The following is a 20,074-nucleotide window of genomic DNA, read 5'->3' on the forward strand; positions in this document are numbered from 1 at the left end:
CTCAGGTCAGCATGCTTTCTACACACCATTATGCTAATGAAACATTTTACAGTATTTTCACCTTAAACTTAAGCGAAATGAAATATATATGTGTTTATTGGTAGGCAGGGCAGAAGAAGGTGGGTGCAGGAATTGTAAAGAATGTTGCATGTAACTTGTCAAGTATGGCAACCGGCATGTGTTATGTGTTTTCTGGCTGTGCTCAGATGCAAGAGCCAGTGAGTGGAAGAGAATTATACTCAGGGCAAGACCAGCACATACATTACTTCACTCATTCATCCCAATGATTCTATAAAGTAGAAATTCTTATTCTACAGATAAAAAATAAAAAAACAAACAAAAAGAAAACAGGCTCAGTGAAAGCAAGTAAATTATTCTGGTTATTGACAACCATCAAGTTACAGTGACCAAATCAAGGCCAAATAAATTGCTTACTTCTGACCCATCCCATTTCTCTATCACTAATTTCTATAATTAATGAACAACCCTGTGAAATTTTTCATAGTCTGTAAAGACCTTACCTTTTCCTTTTTGCCTGTTTAAGTCTTGCCACTTTTGGTACTTCTAAGTAGGAGTTCATAACAACAGACTGTTAAATCTTCTAGCACTTTTATATGCCTGTATCTTACAGCTTTCGTCTTGTTGTCATAAATAAGACTAGGAAAACCTACTTCATTTATAAGTGGTTTCCTGTCCTTACGTTAGGTAACAGATTTTCTGTAAGTCTAGAAGCTCAAAGCACCAATGAACCACAAATAGGTTTTAAAATTTTTGAATTCCAGTTCCTTTTCTTGATCTTCTTATTTTTGGTAACCACTTCTCATTCAAAGCATACTTAGGAACTAAAAGGATTTAGAGAGATTTAAAGTATGAATGTCCTCATTATTGAACGTTTACAGAATATTTTTTCTCTTTTGACAGTCTTCAGGTGAAACACAATTTTCTCAGAAATGTAAGGTTATTATTTTTTTTTCACTACAGAGCTCATTCTTCTAGCGTATCTTTGGCATTAACTCCCTCAATTTTTTAATCTAAGGCACACTTCCTGGGCACTCTAAACTGCTAGTTTACAGTAAGGATTCACTGACACCCACCGCCTTGCGTAATAGTTCAAGGTCACGGGGGCTAGTGCCCGGCCCCGGACCCGAATGCTCACTTCCAGGCCCATTCCCTTCTCCAAAGTCGGCGCTCGCTCCCTCCATACCCTTGGGGCGGGGTAGGAGTTGGGGAGGGGGGTCACCCAGGCTGCCTCGGCAAGACCGGGAAACCGGGTCCGCCACCGCACGGGGGCCGCGCTTGGTACCGCACCTCCGGAAGGTTCCTGAGTGGCTGGCGGTGGGGGCGGAAGCCGAGGCGGAGCCGGCGGCGTCTGGCAGCTATGTTACGCCTCCCGGGGCCGCCTGGCCGCGCCCGCTCGCGGAAGCGGCTCTCTACAGGGTAAGAGGCGCTTTGGCCGAGGGTCGGTGGCAGCGCCACGCCCGCTTTCGCCGGCTCCCGGCTGACTGGCCGCCCGCCGCGGAGCCATGCAACACTTAGCTATGGACCTGCGGATGCTGTCCCGGGATCTCTCCCATTACTTGGAGCACCAAGTCCGGGTTGGGTTCTTCGGCTCGGGAGTGGGTTTATCCCTGATCTTGGGCTTCAGTATTGCTTACGCCTGCTATTACCTGAGCAGCATTGCCAAGGTGAGCCGGGGGTTGGCATGGGCGCCGGGGCTCAGGGCCGCGGGCGGCTTTAGCTGGGGGCGACAGCAGCCGGTGAAGCTGGAGCTGCCGCTGCAGGGGCAGGTGGCTGGGGTCGTCCTGGAGGCTACCGTGCTGCTCCCGAGTTGTCGCCCTTTCCCCGGCATCTGATGGACACCCTTTGAACGCGCGCGGGAAAGCGGGCGAGCCCGTGTCCGCGTGTCTGTGCGTCCGGCCGGGGTCCTCCGACTGCAGCCAGGACCCAGCTGACCTAGGCGCGGCGGCGCTGCCCTGTCACCATTCGCAGGGCTGGCAATGCCGTAGCACTTCTGAGAAGGACTCCCTTATCTCAGCTCTCGCCTTCTCCTTGAAGGGTTTGGGAAGTCTCCCTTTAAGTACGTTGTGACTGCGAATTATTGGTGTCAGGCTTCTAGAAGGAGATGTGATCAGAGGGAACGCGCGGGCGAGGGACGAGTCTGCTCGTTTCTGGTTTACGGTTGGCAGAAACTTTGTTCTGGACCCCTCACTATAATACCGGCTTTCCCCACAGAAGCCCCAGTTAGTGACCGGGGGTGAGAGTTTCAACCGCTTCCTTCAGGACCACTGTCCTGTGGTGACAGAAACGTACTACCCCACGGTCTGGTGCTGGGAGAGTCGAGGACAGACACTCCTGAGACCTTTCATCACTTCCAAACCCCCGGTGCAGTACAGGAAGTAAGTATATTTCCATTTTCAGTCATTTCTGCAAAACCACAGGGTTTTTCCTTTATACTCCCAGTTCTTGGCTAACCTCTGGTTAGTAAACAAATAGAAAAGAAAGGAGGAATGAAAAAGGAAGGTGTGCCCCCCCCCCCTCCCCACACACACAGCTGCAGGAAAATATTCAGGTATTGCCTTTCACCATTGTTTTCGTGTGTGCCTTGATGTAAATGGTTTGTTTCTAGAGAAGTGTTTGGGGGTTACTCTTTTCCAGTTTGGCATGCATCTCTCCCTAAGGACCTAGATCCTTTGATGATATGCACCAATTCATTGATGCTGGGAGTGAGGATGGGGTCTAGAAGGATGCCAGTCTTGTAAAAGGACTTCATATTAATAAGCAAATGGGTTCTTGATGATAATGTCCTTGAGATGTTAAAGATACGGTCCAGAATTTATCAGTTACCCAGAGATTTAGATGGTACCTAATATTAATTTCCCTGAGTCATCTAGTCCTTCTGGAGTTCCTTTTGTTGCCTGGAACTTGCACTATTTGTTTGAGAAAAACCCTTAAGTTCATACATACTATGTGAGAAATACTTTAAAATATTTAAGAATACTCTGTGGGGAGACTGCCTTGTTAAGTCAAAAGACCAGAGCAGTGATCAGATCAGCATTTTACTTATTCAATTCCCTATTGAATTATTTGGGTGACCTCAATCAAATAGGGGTTGAATGCTGGGCATTTTAGAGTAATGAGGAGATGATTAAAATAAATATTTGAAGTACTTAGAAGTTCATTTTTATATGCTACCCTTTTGTGATATTGCTGGAAATACTTCATGGTACTAATGTCATATCATTCTTGCAATAAAAGAAAGTGATGTAAGTGTGTGTGTTAGTGAATGCTGGAAAGAAAACTTCTTTTCAAATGACCAAATCATGTCATATATTTATAAAATTAAGACACTGATATTAAGACATGACTTGAAACATTTAATGAGTATGTCCTTTATTTCTGTCAGTGAACTTATTAAAACTGCAGATGGAGGACAGATTTCACTGGACTGGTTTGATAATTGTAACAGTAAGTTTTATATGGATGCCACCACCAGACCTACTATCTTATTGTTGCCTGGCCTCACTGGAACAAGCAAGGAATCATATATCCTTCATATGATCCATCTTAGTGAAGAACTGGGATACAGGTACCAGTAAAAGATTTATTCCATTTTTCACTTAATTTGCTCTGTATGAAGCACAAACCTACCTACATGTTAGTTTCAGAAATACTTGTTATTTCTTGCATGGATTAAGCTATTCCCTAGATTATTATTTTTCTCTGCTTCCTCTTTTGCTTTTTTTTTTTTCCAGGAAGATGCATAACAATCACCTCACAGGAAATAGCACTGAGCATAGTAGGCACTCAGCAGATTTTGGCTGAATGAATGAATGAAATGAGTATCACCTAGGAATTGACATAAGACCCAGGTCTGAGGAGCAAGAGGCCCATTGAAGGGAGTGCTATGGAAAATAGCCATTACAAACCACTGAGAGAGCACATGGTGACCATCATGTCTCATTCTGTATTTGAGCCCTGAATGCACTAATCTTATCTCATTGGCTCAGATCCCAAATGTAAAAAATATTCAGAATCAGCTTGTAGGTGATCCTTATTTTTCCAAAGGTGATCTGTGCATCTTCTGTCCATCTGAGTTTGTAGGTGTACATGACTAATGTCCAATTGATGATGCCACAGCATTTGAGTAGCCATTATTCAACTCAGCCACCAAGTACAATTTAATTGTTTGCAACTGACTTAGCAACTTTAAGTTTCAGGTTCAGTTCTAAAATCTTAAAGCAGAATCATTGTGAAAAGTACTGCTTTTTTGTGTCTGCCTTTTTTAGCTGATAGTAATTATTGTAATGGAACACTCTGAGTTGCATTTAAAGTAGAGTTGTATCTTTTGTTAAACTTGGAACACTCTGTGTGAAAAATTGATGTGGAGTTTATATTAATAAAAACATTTTTATATAAATGGGGAAATGCCATAAGAACTAATTCAATTTTCACAAGTTAACTCTGAGCTTTTACAGATAAAGCCTGTTTTGCCCATGAAATGACAGTCTCTCAGATGTTTTGATAGGTGTTCCAGAATTATTGTTCCAATGAAACTTGCGCTAATAGCAGGAATTCATCATTATTCCATGTTTAGCACCATCCAGTTAGGTGTGAGGCTTGATTCCAATTTTTTGATAAAACTTAGTCATGCTTAAAAAGTATAGATCATAAAGCCTTTCGTACACATTTAAGTTGTTGATTCTGTACTTGGCCTGAGCTGTCTCTCAAGACTTAGGAAGTGCTTTAAAACCAATGTAGTTGAAACTCAATTTAAATCTCATAAGCCCTGGAGTTGCCAGTCCACAAATCCTTTTCCCACCCCTTGTAAAAGTTGCTAAATTTTATGACTATGACTATCATTATGCTGTACTTCAAAGCTTCAAAGCTCTAGCTCCCCTAAGGGCTAAAATCTCTCTACTATTTAGAAATTTTGTGAATGTATGATAAAAGGAAGATTTTATGCTACATACAGAGTTGTGAGAAGTTGTCTTTGCCACAGGAGCCTAGGAGAAGGGAAAGGTAGACCAAGTCAATGACAGCTGCTTGAAGACCCAGCTTATTTGGGTATAGGACACTCTAACAGTGAATTAGATAGACTGGACTTGAAAGTAGCAGAGTCCATGAATAAGCAGTGGTCAGTAAACTTTTCAGTGGCCTTTGGGCCTATTCCCATTTGTTTTTAGTTATGAGGGATGGATGAATCTAAGTTGAGGAGGGTGTATCAGTTAGCTTTTGCTGTATAACAAACTATCTCCAAATTTAGTAACTAAAAACAACACCATTGTTTAGCTAAAAGCAACCACCATTCTGCTCACAATTTTGTGGCTCGAGAATTTGGGCTGAGCAAAGCTTGGTGGTTCTCCTGGTCTTGGCTGGATCATTTGTGCATTTGAGGTCAGCAGCCAGGACAACTCCCTGCATGGAGGCCCTGAGCAGGGATGACTCCTCTCAGCTCCATGTGTCCTCTCATTCACCATCAGGCTCACTCTGAGTTTGTTTATTTAGTGGCAGAGTGTTCCAAGAGTGCAAAAGCAAAAGCTGCAAGGCTTGTTGACACTCAAGCTAAGAACTCTCAGGATGTTGCTTCTGCCACATTCCAGTCAAAGCAAGTCATGTGGTCAGCCCAGAGTCAAAGGGTAGAGAAATAAACTCCATCTCTTGATAGGAAGGCCTACAAAATATTTTTGCATCCTACCACAGATAGCAGGGTAGTTCCAAAGACCACTGAAGTCAAAGAAAAGATCTGGAACTTTGGCATGAGGCTTGCTTTGAGTCCTTTGAGGCTGTGTAATATAGGGGTGTGTGTGGGGTCTTTGGAGCTGGTCCTAGGTTCAAATGGTAGAACTTCCAATTACTGAGAGACCTTGGCAATTAATTTTTAACTTCCTCAATTACAGCTTCTCACTTACTACAGAGAGTTTACATGAAATAGAATATGTAAAGTACTTGGTTTAGTGACCTGAACAAAGTGGTCTTTAATAATGTTTCCCTAGGGACACCTGGGTGGCTCAGTCAGTTAAGCGTCCGACTTCAGCTCAGGTCATGATTTCACAGTTCATGGTTTCAAGCCCCGCATCAGGCTCTGTGCTAACAGCTAGCTCAGAGCCTGGAGCCTGCTTCACATTCTGTATCTCCCTCTCTCTCTGACCCTCCCCTGCTCACTCTGTCTGTCTGTCTGTCTCTCTCTCAGAAATAAATAAAAAACATTAAAAAAATTTTTTTGAAGTTTCCCTAATCAGAGTAGAACACTTGATAATTTAAAGAGCAAGTATAAGCAAACCAACCTCTTGGGAAATATAAACACCTAGTTTCCTTATAGGAATGCTTGGATTGTGTCATTATGTCTCTTATACGATAGAGTTTCAAAGGCAGTATGAAAACTCCAACACCTTGGGGATGTATTTGCCTTCAGGCCCCAGTTACTATCTTCTGGAAGGTTTAATGTATAGGGAGACTCGTGTCAGGTAACCAGGGAACTGTTGCTGCTTCACTGATGAGGTATGCCTTAAACTTTAGGGAGAACTTAACTCCTGGTATATGAATAAGTGTAACTGAAGGGTTTACTATTGTTGTTAAAAAATTTTGTTTTTCCTGTATCTTAAAACTGAGAGACACACAGAACTTTACTGTTAAGATTCACCAATTCAGAATTAAGAATGGATGGGATAGGAACTGAGCTAAAGTTCATTTAAGATCATTTTGAGCAAAGGCTTTACTAAGAAGTCAAATTGAATTCAAAGGGAAATACATAGCCTCCCTGCCTGTTCACCTTCATTGGCCAAACACAGTATGTATTCCTTGGATAAACTTGTCCCTAAGGAGGAGAAGAGAATTTCTGAGCCAGATAGCCCTAGTCATTCTTCCAAATTTTATCAATCAGATAAGCCCTCCATTTCCTGGAGAATGAGTAAAGTAAGCAAGGCCAAGAGTGTGTTTAGAGAGAAACTTCCCTCATAGAAATCAGAGGACTGGAGAAAAAGTTACACCCCTATGATTGATAAAGTAGTTAGAAATCCTATTCATTCATTCAAGATTTGTTTTTTAAAAAAACTTCTATTTGGTAACACAGCCTAGTAGATATTATTTTATGTTCCTTAATAATATGTTTTCTTAAGTCTTATTCCCATTGTCTGAATTAAATTTTAGCATGACTATTAAAAAGAGGGAGTAAAGCAGTAATAACTCTGAGAACATCCAAATCATCTTTTACCTCGACCTCTTTTATTGAGAGCCTTCAATAAAAGTATTTTGTTCTACCCCCAACTAGTATTAAAAAGAGTGGCCCATCCAGAATTATATAATAATAAGTCCATTGAAATCTAGGTCAGTCATTAAGTATTTTTATCAGAACCTATATTCCCAAAGAGCGTACAGTCTAGTTGAAGCGACAAAGAGCATGTATGAAGTATTTGGGAAGAAATGCATTAAAGAGAAGCAGGATTGGCTACAAGTAACAGAAAACTCAAAATAACAGCGACTTTAAGAAGATACAAGTTTATTTCTCTCTCATGAGAAGTTGATTTCTCTAAGAAGGTAGACCACGGCTCTACAGCCTGTAGCGGGAAGTGTTGCTTCATAGCCGATGGCTGCTCTAGCTCCAGCTATCACATCTATATCCCAACACCCAAGAAGGAGAAAAAAGACTAGAGAGTGCACCATCTTCCTTTAAGGATGCTTTCCAGCAATTGTGCACACCGCTCTTGCTTGTATCATATGAGCCTGCTCTTCCTCAGCCACAAGAGAGGCTTGAAAGTGAAATTTGTATTTTGAGCAGTCCTATACTCAAGTGAAACTGGGACATTCTGTGACTGAGGAAGAAGAGGAGGATGGATACTGGGAGATAGCTGGCATCCTCTAGTACTTCATGGTCAGAGTTGCAAGTGCCAGGATTCTGGAATATCAGACACCAAGTAAGACATTTTATGGAGGGAAGGAATAGGTCAGAAGTGCCAGAGGCAAACGAAAGGGCAAGGAGAATGAAGACAGATCAAGCAATACTGGAGAAGATTCAGCAGAGCAATGAGGAAGGAAGCCCAACTACTGAGGGTGAAGATGACCTCAGGAGACAAGAGTGGGGTGGATCACATCTCTTTTAAGTTTGACAGGGGAAGGAGGGAAACAGGAGAGGATTTGGAAAAGAGCAGAAGGATTAATGGAGGGATGTTTCAAGATTGTGGCTGCTTGTCTTGAGAAATTTCTTTCTTAATGCATGTTTTACTATTATTTCCTTATTGTTTTTCTTGCTGCATTTTTAAAACCACTTACAGAAACCACTGACTTTTTAATGTAGTTTAACAGGATTAAGATCTTTCAAGGGAGAATGCACCTAATGGTAGCAAGGATGCCATTGTCCATCATTTATATTTTTGGAGAAACTTGAAGTGGGAGATGATTTAAAAGCAGTTAAAATGTAACTAGCTTTTACATGTTCTTTTGCTTTCCAGTTTAGATTTTGGATCTGTGCATTTTGATTTAGGTCAACTATCACCAGTAGCTACTAAGCTTTAGATGACACTTAGCTTTTCCTGCAGTATCAGAAGGGCACTGGGAGGTCACCCACTGACTCTTCCCGAGGGAGGAAGGAAGGGGAGGCTGAACTAAGGAAAATGAGGCATGAAACAAAAGGGCAAGTTCTGACTACTCCCCAGTCTAAAAGCAGTACCTTAGGTAAGAAGTTATTTTAAATTAACACCAGAATGTTTTTATCCAAAAGTACTTTTATAAGTTTTTGTTGTTAAAACAATTTGGCTTTTAAAGTTTTGAGAATGAGTTCAGTTAACTGATTATTCATGAGACTGGCTAGATGAAATCATGCATAATGGAAAGCTAGCCTATTTAATGGTATTTCTGGAAAAAGTTAGGGTGGATACTGACAAGTAGTCTCATTCCCTAGGGAACTAATTGTTAGATGTTTCTGTTAGATGTTCTGTTATACAGTGATTCACAAAGTTTCAGCAATAAAGTTGGTTTTTTTTTTTTTTTTTTTTTTTTTTAAATCAGAGCTGACATGCACTCAAAGGATACTCTGTTCAGAGCACTCAGCACTTGTCTTTGGAAAAAGAGACTTTAATGTTTCGAGCTTAGATACCCTAGGGCTACAGAGTGAGCTGGTTAAGTGGATTATTGAGTCAGGACAACTTGGATTCAAGTCCCAGCTCTTTTAAACTCTTTCCGTGTATCTAAAGACAAATTGTTCAGTCACTCTGCACCTCAAGTTTTCTCATCTATAAAGATAACTATACCTCATAGGATTGCCAGGATTACATGTGTATATATGAAGAATGTTGTCCCCCCAGTGAACACTTTAAAAAGTATTAGCTTTTTTTTAAAGAAGTATTTTTAAAAATATTAGCTTTTTTCTTTAAAGGAGTGAATTAATGACTTTGGCGTAAAGAAGAGTCACACTCTTTTAGTCTGCTCGGATAGAAATGAGGTACTTACCACCTGGGCCCTATTACCAGGCAAGAAACCATCCCAGGAGGGCCCAGTGTGCCTGGCCAGACAGTGAGTGGTGCAGGGAGAAGGTAATGCCTAGCTAAGGTGGAGTAGCCACTGGAATCTATATCCTGGAACACGTATATATTTCTGACTCCAGTTTGGGTCATAAAGCTGTCAGCAGTGATCTGTGACACTGAAATAATTCCTGTTAGTTCCTACTATTAATGTAGAGCACTTTTATTAAATAGTTCTTTAGTTGACACAATCTACAGAAATACCAAAGAGACCCAGCTAGAATTCAAGTGAATAAGATAATATCTGAGAACATCAGAAAGCAACTGAGTCAATGTTAGGGAAAATGGGATAGTTGGGGCCCGGGAAGGTGGTGGAGAAGATTCCAATAAACTGTAATGAGAGATCCCAGAAGAGAACTTAATGCTAGTTGTATAAGATTTTCAGCTTCCAGGGCACGTGGGTGGCTCAGTCCGTTAAGCATCCGACTTCAGCCCAGGTCATGATCTCACAGTTCGTGGGTTGAAGCCCCGTGTTGGGCTTTGTGCTAACAGCTAGCTCAGAGCCTGGAGCCTGCTTCTGATTCTTTGTCTCCCTCTCTCTCTGACCCTCCCCTGCTCATGTTGTCTCTCTCTCTTTCTCTCTCTCTCAGAAATACATAAAACATTTAAAAAAATAAAGATTTTCAGCTTCCTCACATGAAGGATATCTTTGACTTTTTCCTCTTGTGGCTACTGGTTTTGAAATATTATACCTAAAAAGTGAATTGCACTAATTATGAACTTTTTTTTAATTCATAGGGCCACTCAGAGCTTATGATCAGCAAGAGATAACCAGAATTGCCATTTTGATTTACTGTTAATTAAATTTAGCTTTGTTGAGTGCCTGCCACTGATAGGCCCTATACCAGGTGCTATACTTAAGTTATCTTATTTAACATGTACCTAATTCCAACAGATGTATTATCATACTCATTTTACCAACCAAGAACAAAATTACAGTGTTTATAATTTCACCAAAGTTTTACAGTTAGTGTGTGACAAGGTTAAGCTTCAACTGTAGAGCCTTGTTACAGATAAATGTATAATTTTTTTTTTTTTAGGATCTTTGAAATATTGCTCCTTCTTCAAAACTCTCCTTTACTCAGATGTCTCAAGCTCTTGGCTTGGGAAACCTAGCTCCTCAAATCCCATGATTATTGCCTATCAAGATAATATAGATCTATAATATCATAGGACCCTGTTTCATCAGAGAAATTCAACACATGACAGGCAAACAAGTCATATTTCCTACTCAGGAAATAGATCTTGTAGGGAAAGAGTTGAAACAAGAGAAGGGGGTTCTTGAATTATGGATTAAGTTTCAATGTTCTCCATTACTATGTGATAATCAGGAGTTGGGTATGTAATACAGTCAATAATATATTCCTGTTAATTGTGTTTGATTTCTGATGCTTTACATTCTAGAAAAAGGTACATGAGTTACACATTAATCTGATTTAATATCTTTATGACATCAGTGAGGTCAAAAATGTTTATGTGTTATCATTTTAAAAAATAATATGTATTATGCTATTGGGTATAGTGTTGTATAAATGTAAATTAGGTTAAGATAGTTGATAGTGTTATTCAGATTCTTTATATCTTTCCTAACTTTTTTTGTCTCATTGATAGAAGGATGTTGAAATCAATTATGATTATAGATTTTCTGTTTCTCCATTTAATTGTCATTTTTGCTTCATGTATTTGGAAGCTGTGTTATTAATCATAGATATATTTATGATTGTCAGTCTTCCTATGAAATAACTCTTTTACCATTATGAAATGTCTTTCTTTATCTCTGGTTGTAATGTCTATCTGATATTACTGTAGCCATGCTAGTCTTCTTAAACTTAACATGTACATTTTTTTTTATACTTCAACTTTCAAAGTATCTGTATCTTTATCTTTAAAGTACGTTGCTTATAAATAGCATATAGTTGGGTCTTGCCTTTTTTGTCCAATCTGACAATTTCTTGATTTTATTTGGATTTTTAGTCCATTTACATTTAATGTAATTATTGATATGGTGCATATTGGTTTACCATTATAGTCTTTGCTTTCTGTTTTGTTGTTGTTTCTTTATTTTCCTAGCATTTCTCTTTCTTTTTTTTGAGACTCTATTTGTCTTTTTATCAAACTTGCAAAAAGTTTGGCCGTTATTTCTTCAAATATTTTTCTGCCCCATTCTCTCTCTCAGCTCTTTCTGGGGCCACAGTTACATACATGTGTGTTAGATCTTTTGATAATGTACCACAAATCACTGAGGTTCTATTCATTTTCTTAATCTTTATTTCTTTTTCATCTTTATATTAGAACTATAATTTGCAAATCAAGTGAATTTTTTATTTCATATATTTTTCTGACCTAGAATTTTCATTTTTAATAGGTTTTATTCCTCTGCTGAGATTTCCTATTTTTTCTATATTACAAGCTTATTTTCCTTTTATGTCCTTGAGCATAGTTATATAGCTGCTTTAAATTGCATCTGTTAATTCTAACATGTGGACCATCTCAGGGTCAGTTACATTGATTATCTTATCTCTTGAGTATTGGACATGTTTTCCTGCTTATTTCCTAATCTAGTAATTTTGTCTTGTGTTCTAGACAGCTTGAATAATCCATTGTAGAGACTCTGGATTCTGTTATATTTTTTCAAATAGCACTAATTTTTGCTTGTTTGTTTTATCAGGCAGACAAGTTGCCTAAATTCATACTTCAAACTCCGTCTCCTCTATGGTAGAAGCAGCTGAAATCTCTGTTCAGTTTTCTATCCTTAATTTGATTACTTGGAACCTCAGATATGTATAGATGAAGGCTTAGCCAGAGCTTTGGACCCAGTTTTTACCCAGAATTTAGGACTCTCCCTCTCTATCTCTCTCTTTTCTGAGACTTTCCCCTCATTTTCTAACTGCTATAGTTGCACCAAAATCTGTTTTCTGGTTTCTCTAGCCCATGAAATAGCATTTCTATCTGACTTTTTTCCATCATTGAATAATACCAACAGATGCATCGCCTCAGGCAAAAAGCTGTAAAAAAAAAAAAAAAAAGAAGAGGCTCACCCAATGCCATTTTTTTCCTCCAAGTGTCAACTCTCATTCAGTTTCTGCCTACATTGATCGTTATCCATTGCCTTCATAATTTATCAAGACTTTATAGATATTATTCTTTGGAAGGATTGGCCTAATAGGATCTACTCTGACATCTTTGGAAGCAGAACGTCCTAGTCATCTTTTCTTAACCTGGCATTCAGAACTCTATGCCTATTTTGGTCTTAACCTATTCTTTCCATCCTTACTTTCTATCATTATACTCTACATAGCCATGTTACTGCTAAGCTGATCTATTTTCTCATTCCTTAGAAAATTTTATACATTTCTACCTTGTATCTTTGCTCACACTGCCCCCTCCAACCCATATTATATCCCACACTTTCCTTCTTCTGAAATCTGTATCATTTTCTAAGTTTCATCATACTATTTATAGATCTTTTCCATGAATTCTTTCCTAATCAATTTTGTCCAATTTGACCTCACAAAGCTTTATTATCTACACTATTAATTGGATATTGAATTGTATACTGCCTCTGTTATCATGCTTATTGTAGACACTCAACTGAAAACATGATATATTTCTTTTCAACCTAACTAGAGTATACTCTCTTTGTATTTCACTTTTCTCCTACAAGTTCTAACTCAGTCTTGAGTTCAGTAAATAGTCTATTTAATAAAGTTTTGAATGAATGAATCATTCCAATATTAATATTTTTGTAAAGTGTCTGGCACATAGTAAATAATAAGTTTATCTGTTGTTATTATTATCTGAAATCAGAGTAATCTATGAATGTTCCTCCTACTCCACTCTCTGGTTATTATTTCTGTTCTTATACTCAGAGACTTATAGAATCCTAGAACTGAAAAATATTTAAGGTGATCTGATAAAATCCCTTTATTCTGGCAGATCATTGAGCTTGAGCAGATTCAAGGCTATCTGGTCCATCTTACTGTAACAGTGGTTTTCAGTCAAGGGGGCTTTAGTTAACATCTCCTATTATTTGGTCCAAAATGTCCATAGCACTGAAGGTTGGGAAATCCTGTGCTATAGGTAGCTCTCTACCCTTTATTTAACCTTCTTTAAAGAAGACTTATCTGCTTTTCTAATTAATGTGTTCTATTGTTATAGAAAGTTAATACCGAATGTATTATTCTCTATTTGGTATTTCGTTATATTTTCCCTGTTTTGAGAAGAACATTTAAATAGCTAAAATAGGTAGGAAAGAGAAGTTTTGCACAACAATTTTCTTCATTTGCATAACCTTTAAAATTGTTTGGGAGCATTTGTAAAAGTTATTTGGAAAGAGCCATTACAAAGATAACAGAAGCTTATCAAATGCCTTAGGAATAGTAGTTGTTTCACAACCAGCTCTTTTTTTTTTTTTTCTTTTTTACAAATAGTTTATTGTACAGCCCCAACCAGCTCTTTTAGCTTCATGTGTAAAGTGTTCTCTGATGACGGTCAGGGCAGAAAAAGAGGTTAAATGAAAGAAAGTGGTACTTCTAACCAACTGGAGTGGGATAAATGGACAGAATGGCAGCCATCATTCTGCCTTCCTCTGTAGCTGCTTTGCTCCCTCATTCTTCCTTATCTTTCTGCCCAATTTCCAAGGCTTAGAAGGATATACAGTGATGACTGCTACTTATTGAACATTGTCAGGAACAAAGGCCTGTGGAGAGGTCAGTACATTTCCTTCTCTAGCAAGAGATATCAGATCTGTGATCCACTTTTGAAATTTGCCTGAAGGAAAGTACAAATATCCCAGTCTGACTTTGGAAGCAAATCCCAGATGTACACGCTGCTTTTTCATGATCTTGCAGATCATCATTTTCTTTGCCCTTACCAGTTCTGTTCCCTTCTCTCAGTGGCAGTCACATGATGACATCTTGCCCCAGAAGCCATTTTTATTCTTAGTTAGTGTTTGTTCTCTAAAAGTTGTTCTTTTCTGGATGACTAGGAGCTTCAAGGTTCAAGGTCACAATTAACTGTAGCCCTGATTCTTGTGTAACCTAGGTGCTTATGCAAGTAAGTGCATGTAGCTAACTTAAATTTTGCTTATGTTTAATCTGCATTGCCATTCTTTCTAGCAAGAAAAGATGAAGGCCTCAATGATCCTACTCCAACTTTTCTGCATATTTTTAAAGTATATTAAAGATCTTTCTTTGACTAGTCCATAAAATGTAATATTATTACTTGAGATAAGTCAGATTTCTGAGATTTTAAACACTTCCTTTTTTTCAGTTGGGCCTAACACATACAGTGATCAGCAATACCCTGAAAGAAGGGAATTAGAACCTTAAATGGCCTTGACTGATTGGATAAGTAAACAGACAAAACCAAAATGAATTTTAATCAACATGAATATAGATTCATTCACTCAGAGAGAATCTTTGCAGACCCGAGTCAGGATTTAGTTTGAGGCTGGCAAAAAATACATATCTGGTGTTATGGTTGACTGAAAGTTAAATGAGAATTAAGTGTTTTAAATCCAGAATGGCTTTTTAAAGCTACCATGGCACTGCAACTACTATTGCTACTAATGGCTAACTTTCCTTGTGTACTTACAATGAGCCAACAGTGCTCTAAGCCCTTTACATATGACCATTGATCCAGGAGAGGCAAACAAGGTTATAGGAAACACAGTTTGCCTTTGCTCCTCTAAGTCACCAAGCAGTAGCATAGTGGAGGCCCCTTCTACCAGCTCAGGTGCAAGTTCCTTACAGCTCTACCTGTAGTCATGTTTTCACCTCAGGTAAAATTCCAGTCTCTGTGTTTGCCGAGACTTGAGGGAAAAATAGCTATTCTTTCCTTTCTTTTTTTTCTTTTAAATAGCTATTTCTTAGAATAGGAATAGATACGTTATTAATGTTACAAAGAGAATAGGTAGAGGACTTTTTTTTTAGGTTGAGGGAAAACATTTAAATTTGACTTGCATCTAGAATTGTTTTAATAGCATGTATTGAAAGCCTATACACAGCCACAGAGAGAAGTTGTAAAAATTCTGCTTTTGGTAGGAAAATTTAACATCACTTCAATGTACAACTTTCTGATTTGAACTCACATGTTGAATTTAGAGAAGTGGAATATATTTTAGTGCATTTAGATAAAATTGTCAAACATTGTCATGTCTTTGGAACAGATTTTTAAAAATCTTTTAGTACCCTACGACAGTGCCACTGAGATTATTTAATATGTATTACATTGTGAGCAAGAATCGTGTATAAAATTAATAAACATTACTTTTCTGGTTTTTAGATGTGTGGTTTTTAACAACAGAGGAGTGGCAGGGGAGAATCTCTTGGTAAGTAAATTTAAATTAATGACAACAGCTTAATATTTAGAAGAATGATTTCTAGTTTCATAATGAAAGGCACATAAATTCTTTTTTTTTAATTTAAAATAACTGTGTTTACAAGTTCATTGTGGAAAAATACAGATAAGCAAAAAGGAAAAAAAAAGAAATTTACAAGACTCATAATTATACAACCAGGGGAATACCCTTGGTCTATGTATATCCAGATCTTATAAGTAAAATATATGTAATATATTTCTATTTTTATAGAAGTTAAAGTTCTATTTTATAAGTTTGATACTTTATTTTAAAATCAATAGGTATTTATATTATTTTTAATGGAAAACACATTTTTTTAAAAATTAACTGTTAGGAACACCTGGGTGGCTCAGTCAGTTAAGTGTCCAACTTCAGCTGAGGTCATGATCTCACAGCCCGTGGGTTCGAGCCCCGCACCAGGCTCTGTGCTGCCAGCTCAGAGCCTGGAGCTTGCTTCATATTCTGTCTCCCTCTCTCTCTGTCTGCAACTCCTCTGCTCATGCTCTGTCTCTCTCTCAAAAATAAATAAACATTTTTTAAAAATAAAGAAATAATAAGTAAATAAATATTAACTGTTAAAAATTAACAAATTAACCAATAAAATGATGCTTTTTTTCACTTAGAAATTTACATTTGTCATGAAATGGATTGACGGTATGTTATATGCCCATTTGCCAGTCAAAGTTCACATAGAGGAAATAGTATTTAAATATTTTTTTAATTGGCCCTTTTCCCCTCCAGCCCCTAAAATTTTTGTTAGAGTTTTTTCCACCTCTTAAGAAATCATCATTCAATCTTATGTGAAACCTGTGAGTTGGAGGGAGAACTCATATTCACTGAAATGTTTTTGAAGGCTTTCAACTTTAATCCCTTACCACTTGCACAGGTCAAAGACAATTCTACCAAAACTGAAAGAAACTTTTTTTTTTGAGTCATTAATAGAGAATGATATTAAGACTATAAATAATTAAGTCATGCCAGAAGTAAATATTTTTAATCATGTCACTAATGTCAGTATTTTATGAGAACTTAGGGAAAAAAGGTGTCTTGTACTTTGCTTTATAGGGACTTGGGCCCCGGAGAGAATCAAGATCAACATGATTTCAAAAGCTAAAGTTATAAAATATTTATGTTCTTACTCCAGCACCTCATAATACATAGTTTGATGTGAAGATTCACATTTCCTTACTCAGTCCAGACGTTTAGAAGTCTTGTAGGCAAATGGCAGATGTTCTAAAGGGAAGAATTTGAATTTGTCACTGTGGCCCTGGACCAACAAAATCATTTTTGAGCAGCTCTTGTCTGCTATGTATCTATCCCTCTGGGTGTTTTCAGGAGACAGAAATGGGGAAGATATGGTCTGAAGCTCTTAAGAGGATAATGTGCTACAAAGTAAAGTCCTTTAGGTCCCATAAAGTGAGGAACAAAGATCTGTTCATTCAGCAAAGCTGTGTTGTATGCCTATTAAATTAGATAGTAGACAAGGCAATAGGGTGAGGAATATACTCGTTTTTAGATGCAACCTTAACCCTTAGGAGCTTTCACTTACGTTGTAGGAGAGAGTTCAGATACTTGAAAATATATGTAATACAGTGCTAAGTGTAATTGTTACAAGATGTATAAAGATTGTAGAACATAAACAGAAGACATAACTAAGTGCTTGGGGGAAGCGAGAGAACATCATAGCAGAGGTAAGTTTGAGTTGGATTTTGAAGGCTGTAGTACTAAACCAAGAGGGAATATAGAGGCTTTTTCAGTGTAAAGAGCAAAGTATTTAAGAGCATGGAACAGCAAGTATTTACTGGTGAGGGATAATGATCATGATGATTTTATCAAATGTTTATTGAGTCCTTAGAATATATCAATTATATCCTTTTGTACTTAATATTCAGCAATAGTAATAATGCAGTGATTACTATGGTAAGCATAGTCATCATCACTGCCATTTGCCAGATGAAGACAGTGAGGCACAAATAGGTTAAGAACTTGCCCTAGCCAAGAAAAGAAATTCAGAACCAGGATTCAGACCCATGTAGTCTGGCTATGTGTTTATATTCTTGAATGTTATGCCATACTCCCTCTCATTTAAGAAGTGACAGGAATTCTTCTAGAGGGATAGGGCCAGATTTTGAAAAGTCAAATGTAGAATCCCAAGGAAACTAGTATTGAACCATTGACATTTAACATTTTTTTCCAGCTTTATTGAGGTATGATTGACATATAAAATAATCTGATCATGTCCATGTTTCAGAGAGAGGGAACCATAGCAGCAATGTGTAGAAAAGAGATGGAAGGGAAGCAGTCTGGAGGCTAGGAGGTCAGTTGGAAAGCAGTTACCATAGATTTACCTAGAGTTTAAAAACAGAGTTATGAGGGGCCCCTACGTAGCTCAGTCAGTTTAGTGTCTGGCTTCAGGTCAGGTCATCATCTCACAGTTTGTGAGTTCGAGTCCCACTTTGGTCTCTGTGGTGACAGCTCAGACCCTGGAGCCTGCTTGGGATTTTGTGTCTCCCTCTCTCTCTGTCCCTCCCTTGCTTGTGCTCTGTCTCTCTCTCTCTCTCTCTCTCTCTCTCTCTCTCAAAAATAAACTTAATTTTTTTTTTTTAAAAAACAGAGATAGGAGGGAGGAAGAGGAGAGAATTAAAATGAGGGGAATTCTTGGGGCAGAAACAATAATATTCATTAATTGCAGAAAGCAAAGAAAGAGAGTCAAGGTTGACATTTCTAGCTTGGCTGACTGGTAAAAGACTCTTATGTTAGCCAACATGGGAAACTTTTAGGGTAATTTATGAGATTTTTGGTGTAATAATAAAATAATTCAGTTGTGGATGTTCAGGGTGCTTTGAGATCACCCAGGTGGAAATTTCTAGTAAAACAGTATACTAGACAGGGCCTCAGGAGAGATGTACAGGCTACAGAAAGAAAGGGATTGCCAGTACACGAAAGGAAGCTGGAACTCATAGTGGTTAAAATTGCTTCAGGATAGTTTGAACAGCAAAAGGAGGAGGTGTATGGATAGAATCTTAGAACACAACAAATAGGAAGAAGGAGAGAAAAAGAAGTGCAAGAAGCTTGGAAAAACTTCTACCCTTAGCATTTAAAGTTACTTGGAAATTTACTTTGAAAGAATGCAACAACCCGGTAACTTTTAGCCATAACATTAATTGTTTTTTTGAAAAATCTTCAAAAACACCTTGAATTCTTACAAAAGGATAGGATATAGAGGAACATTTTTCAAATTTTATTTTATCAAACTTTTATTTTATTTCAAAGAATTTAGAGTTCTAAGTGAGAGGGTAAGAGTAGCTTGGTCTCTGGAGTCTTATACAGATTATTAGGTTGAATTCTGATCAACTAGTACCCCCAGCAAATATTTGTATCACAAAGGCTAATGTAATCTAATTTTAAAAAGAATAAAGGGGTGCCTGGGTGGCTCAGTCAGTTAACCGACTCTAGATTTCAGCACAGGTCATGTTAATCGGGCTATGTGAATTTGAGCCCCAGGCCCCTCCCCCAGCGTGTGCACGCGCGTGCGCTCTCTCTCTCTCTCTCTCTCCCGCTCTCCCCCTCTCCCCTTCCCTTCCCCACTTTCTCTCTCTCTCTCTCAAAGTTAAATAAAAAACTTAAAAAAAGAATAAAGATGTAAAATGACCAAACTATAGCTACAGTTATATGCCTTATTTATTTTATTTTTTAATAGTTTATTGTCAAGTTGGTTTCCATATAACACCCAGTGCTCATCCCCACAAGTGCCCTCTTCCATGCCCATCACCCCCCTTCCCCTCCCCCCACCCCCATCAGCCCTCAGTTTGTTCTCGGCATTCAAGAGTCTCTCATGGTTTGCCTACAATTATATGCTTTGAAACAACTGCTTTAAAAAAGAAATTTAAGGGAGTAAATAATTATAATTTAATATATGCTTTTTGTACCCTAATTGATCACAAAAACAAGATGCCAATTTTGATTATTAGAGCTAGCTTTGCTATTTAGATCCCTTGATAATCCTTACTTCTGCCTTAGATCTGTGAATAATTTCTGTTTCAAGCTAAAGGAACTCTGTGTACACTTATACCTCACCTTATTCCAGAAAGGATTTAATGTAGCTCAGACCCAGAGTAAGTAAGAACTTCCTATGGGCATAAAAAAGAACAAAGGATGAATCAGCAAAGACCAAACAGGAAGGCACTGTCTTTAACTGAAA

At 38.1% G+C, this 20,074-nt stretch overlaps 1 protein-coding gene across 1 annotated transcript in view; it reads left to right on the forward strand.

The window, feature by feature from the left end:
* The first annotated feature begins 1,395 nt into the window (after positions 1–1,395).
* The window catches only part of ABHD3 (abhydrolase domain containing 3, phospholipase), a 41,688-nt gene continuing 23,009 nt past the window's right edge, over positions 1,396–20,074 (forward strand). Inside the window, exons 1-4 of the mRNA XM_039218482.1 lie at positions 1,396–1,685; positions 2,233–2,396; positions 3,404–3,586; positions 15,798–15,843. Of these exons, the coding sequence (XP_039074413.1) occupies positions 1,524–1,685; positions 2,233–2,396; positions 3,404–3,586; positions 15,798–15,843 (555 nt within the window). The 5' untranslated portion in view covers positions 1,396–1,523. The remainder of the gene's footprint in view (positions 1,686–2,232; positions 2,397–3,403; positions 3,587–15,797; positions 15,844–20,074) is intronic.

This window comes from Hyaena hyaena, unplaced genomic scaffold (assembly GCF_003009895.1).
Source record: "Hyaena hyaena isolate Hyena2069 unplaced genomic scaffold, ASM300989v1 scaffold_14, whole genome shotgun sequence".
Classification (NCBI taxonomy): domain Eukaryota; kingdom Metazoa; phylum Chordata; class Mammalia; order Carnivora; family Hyaenidae; genus Hyaena; species Hyaena hyaena.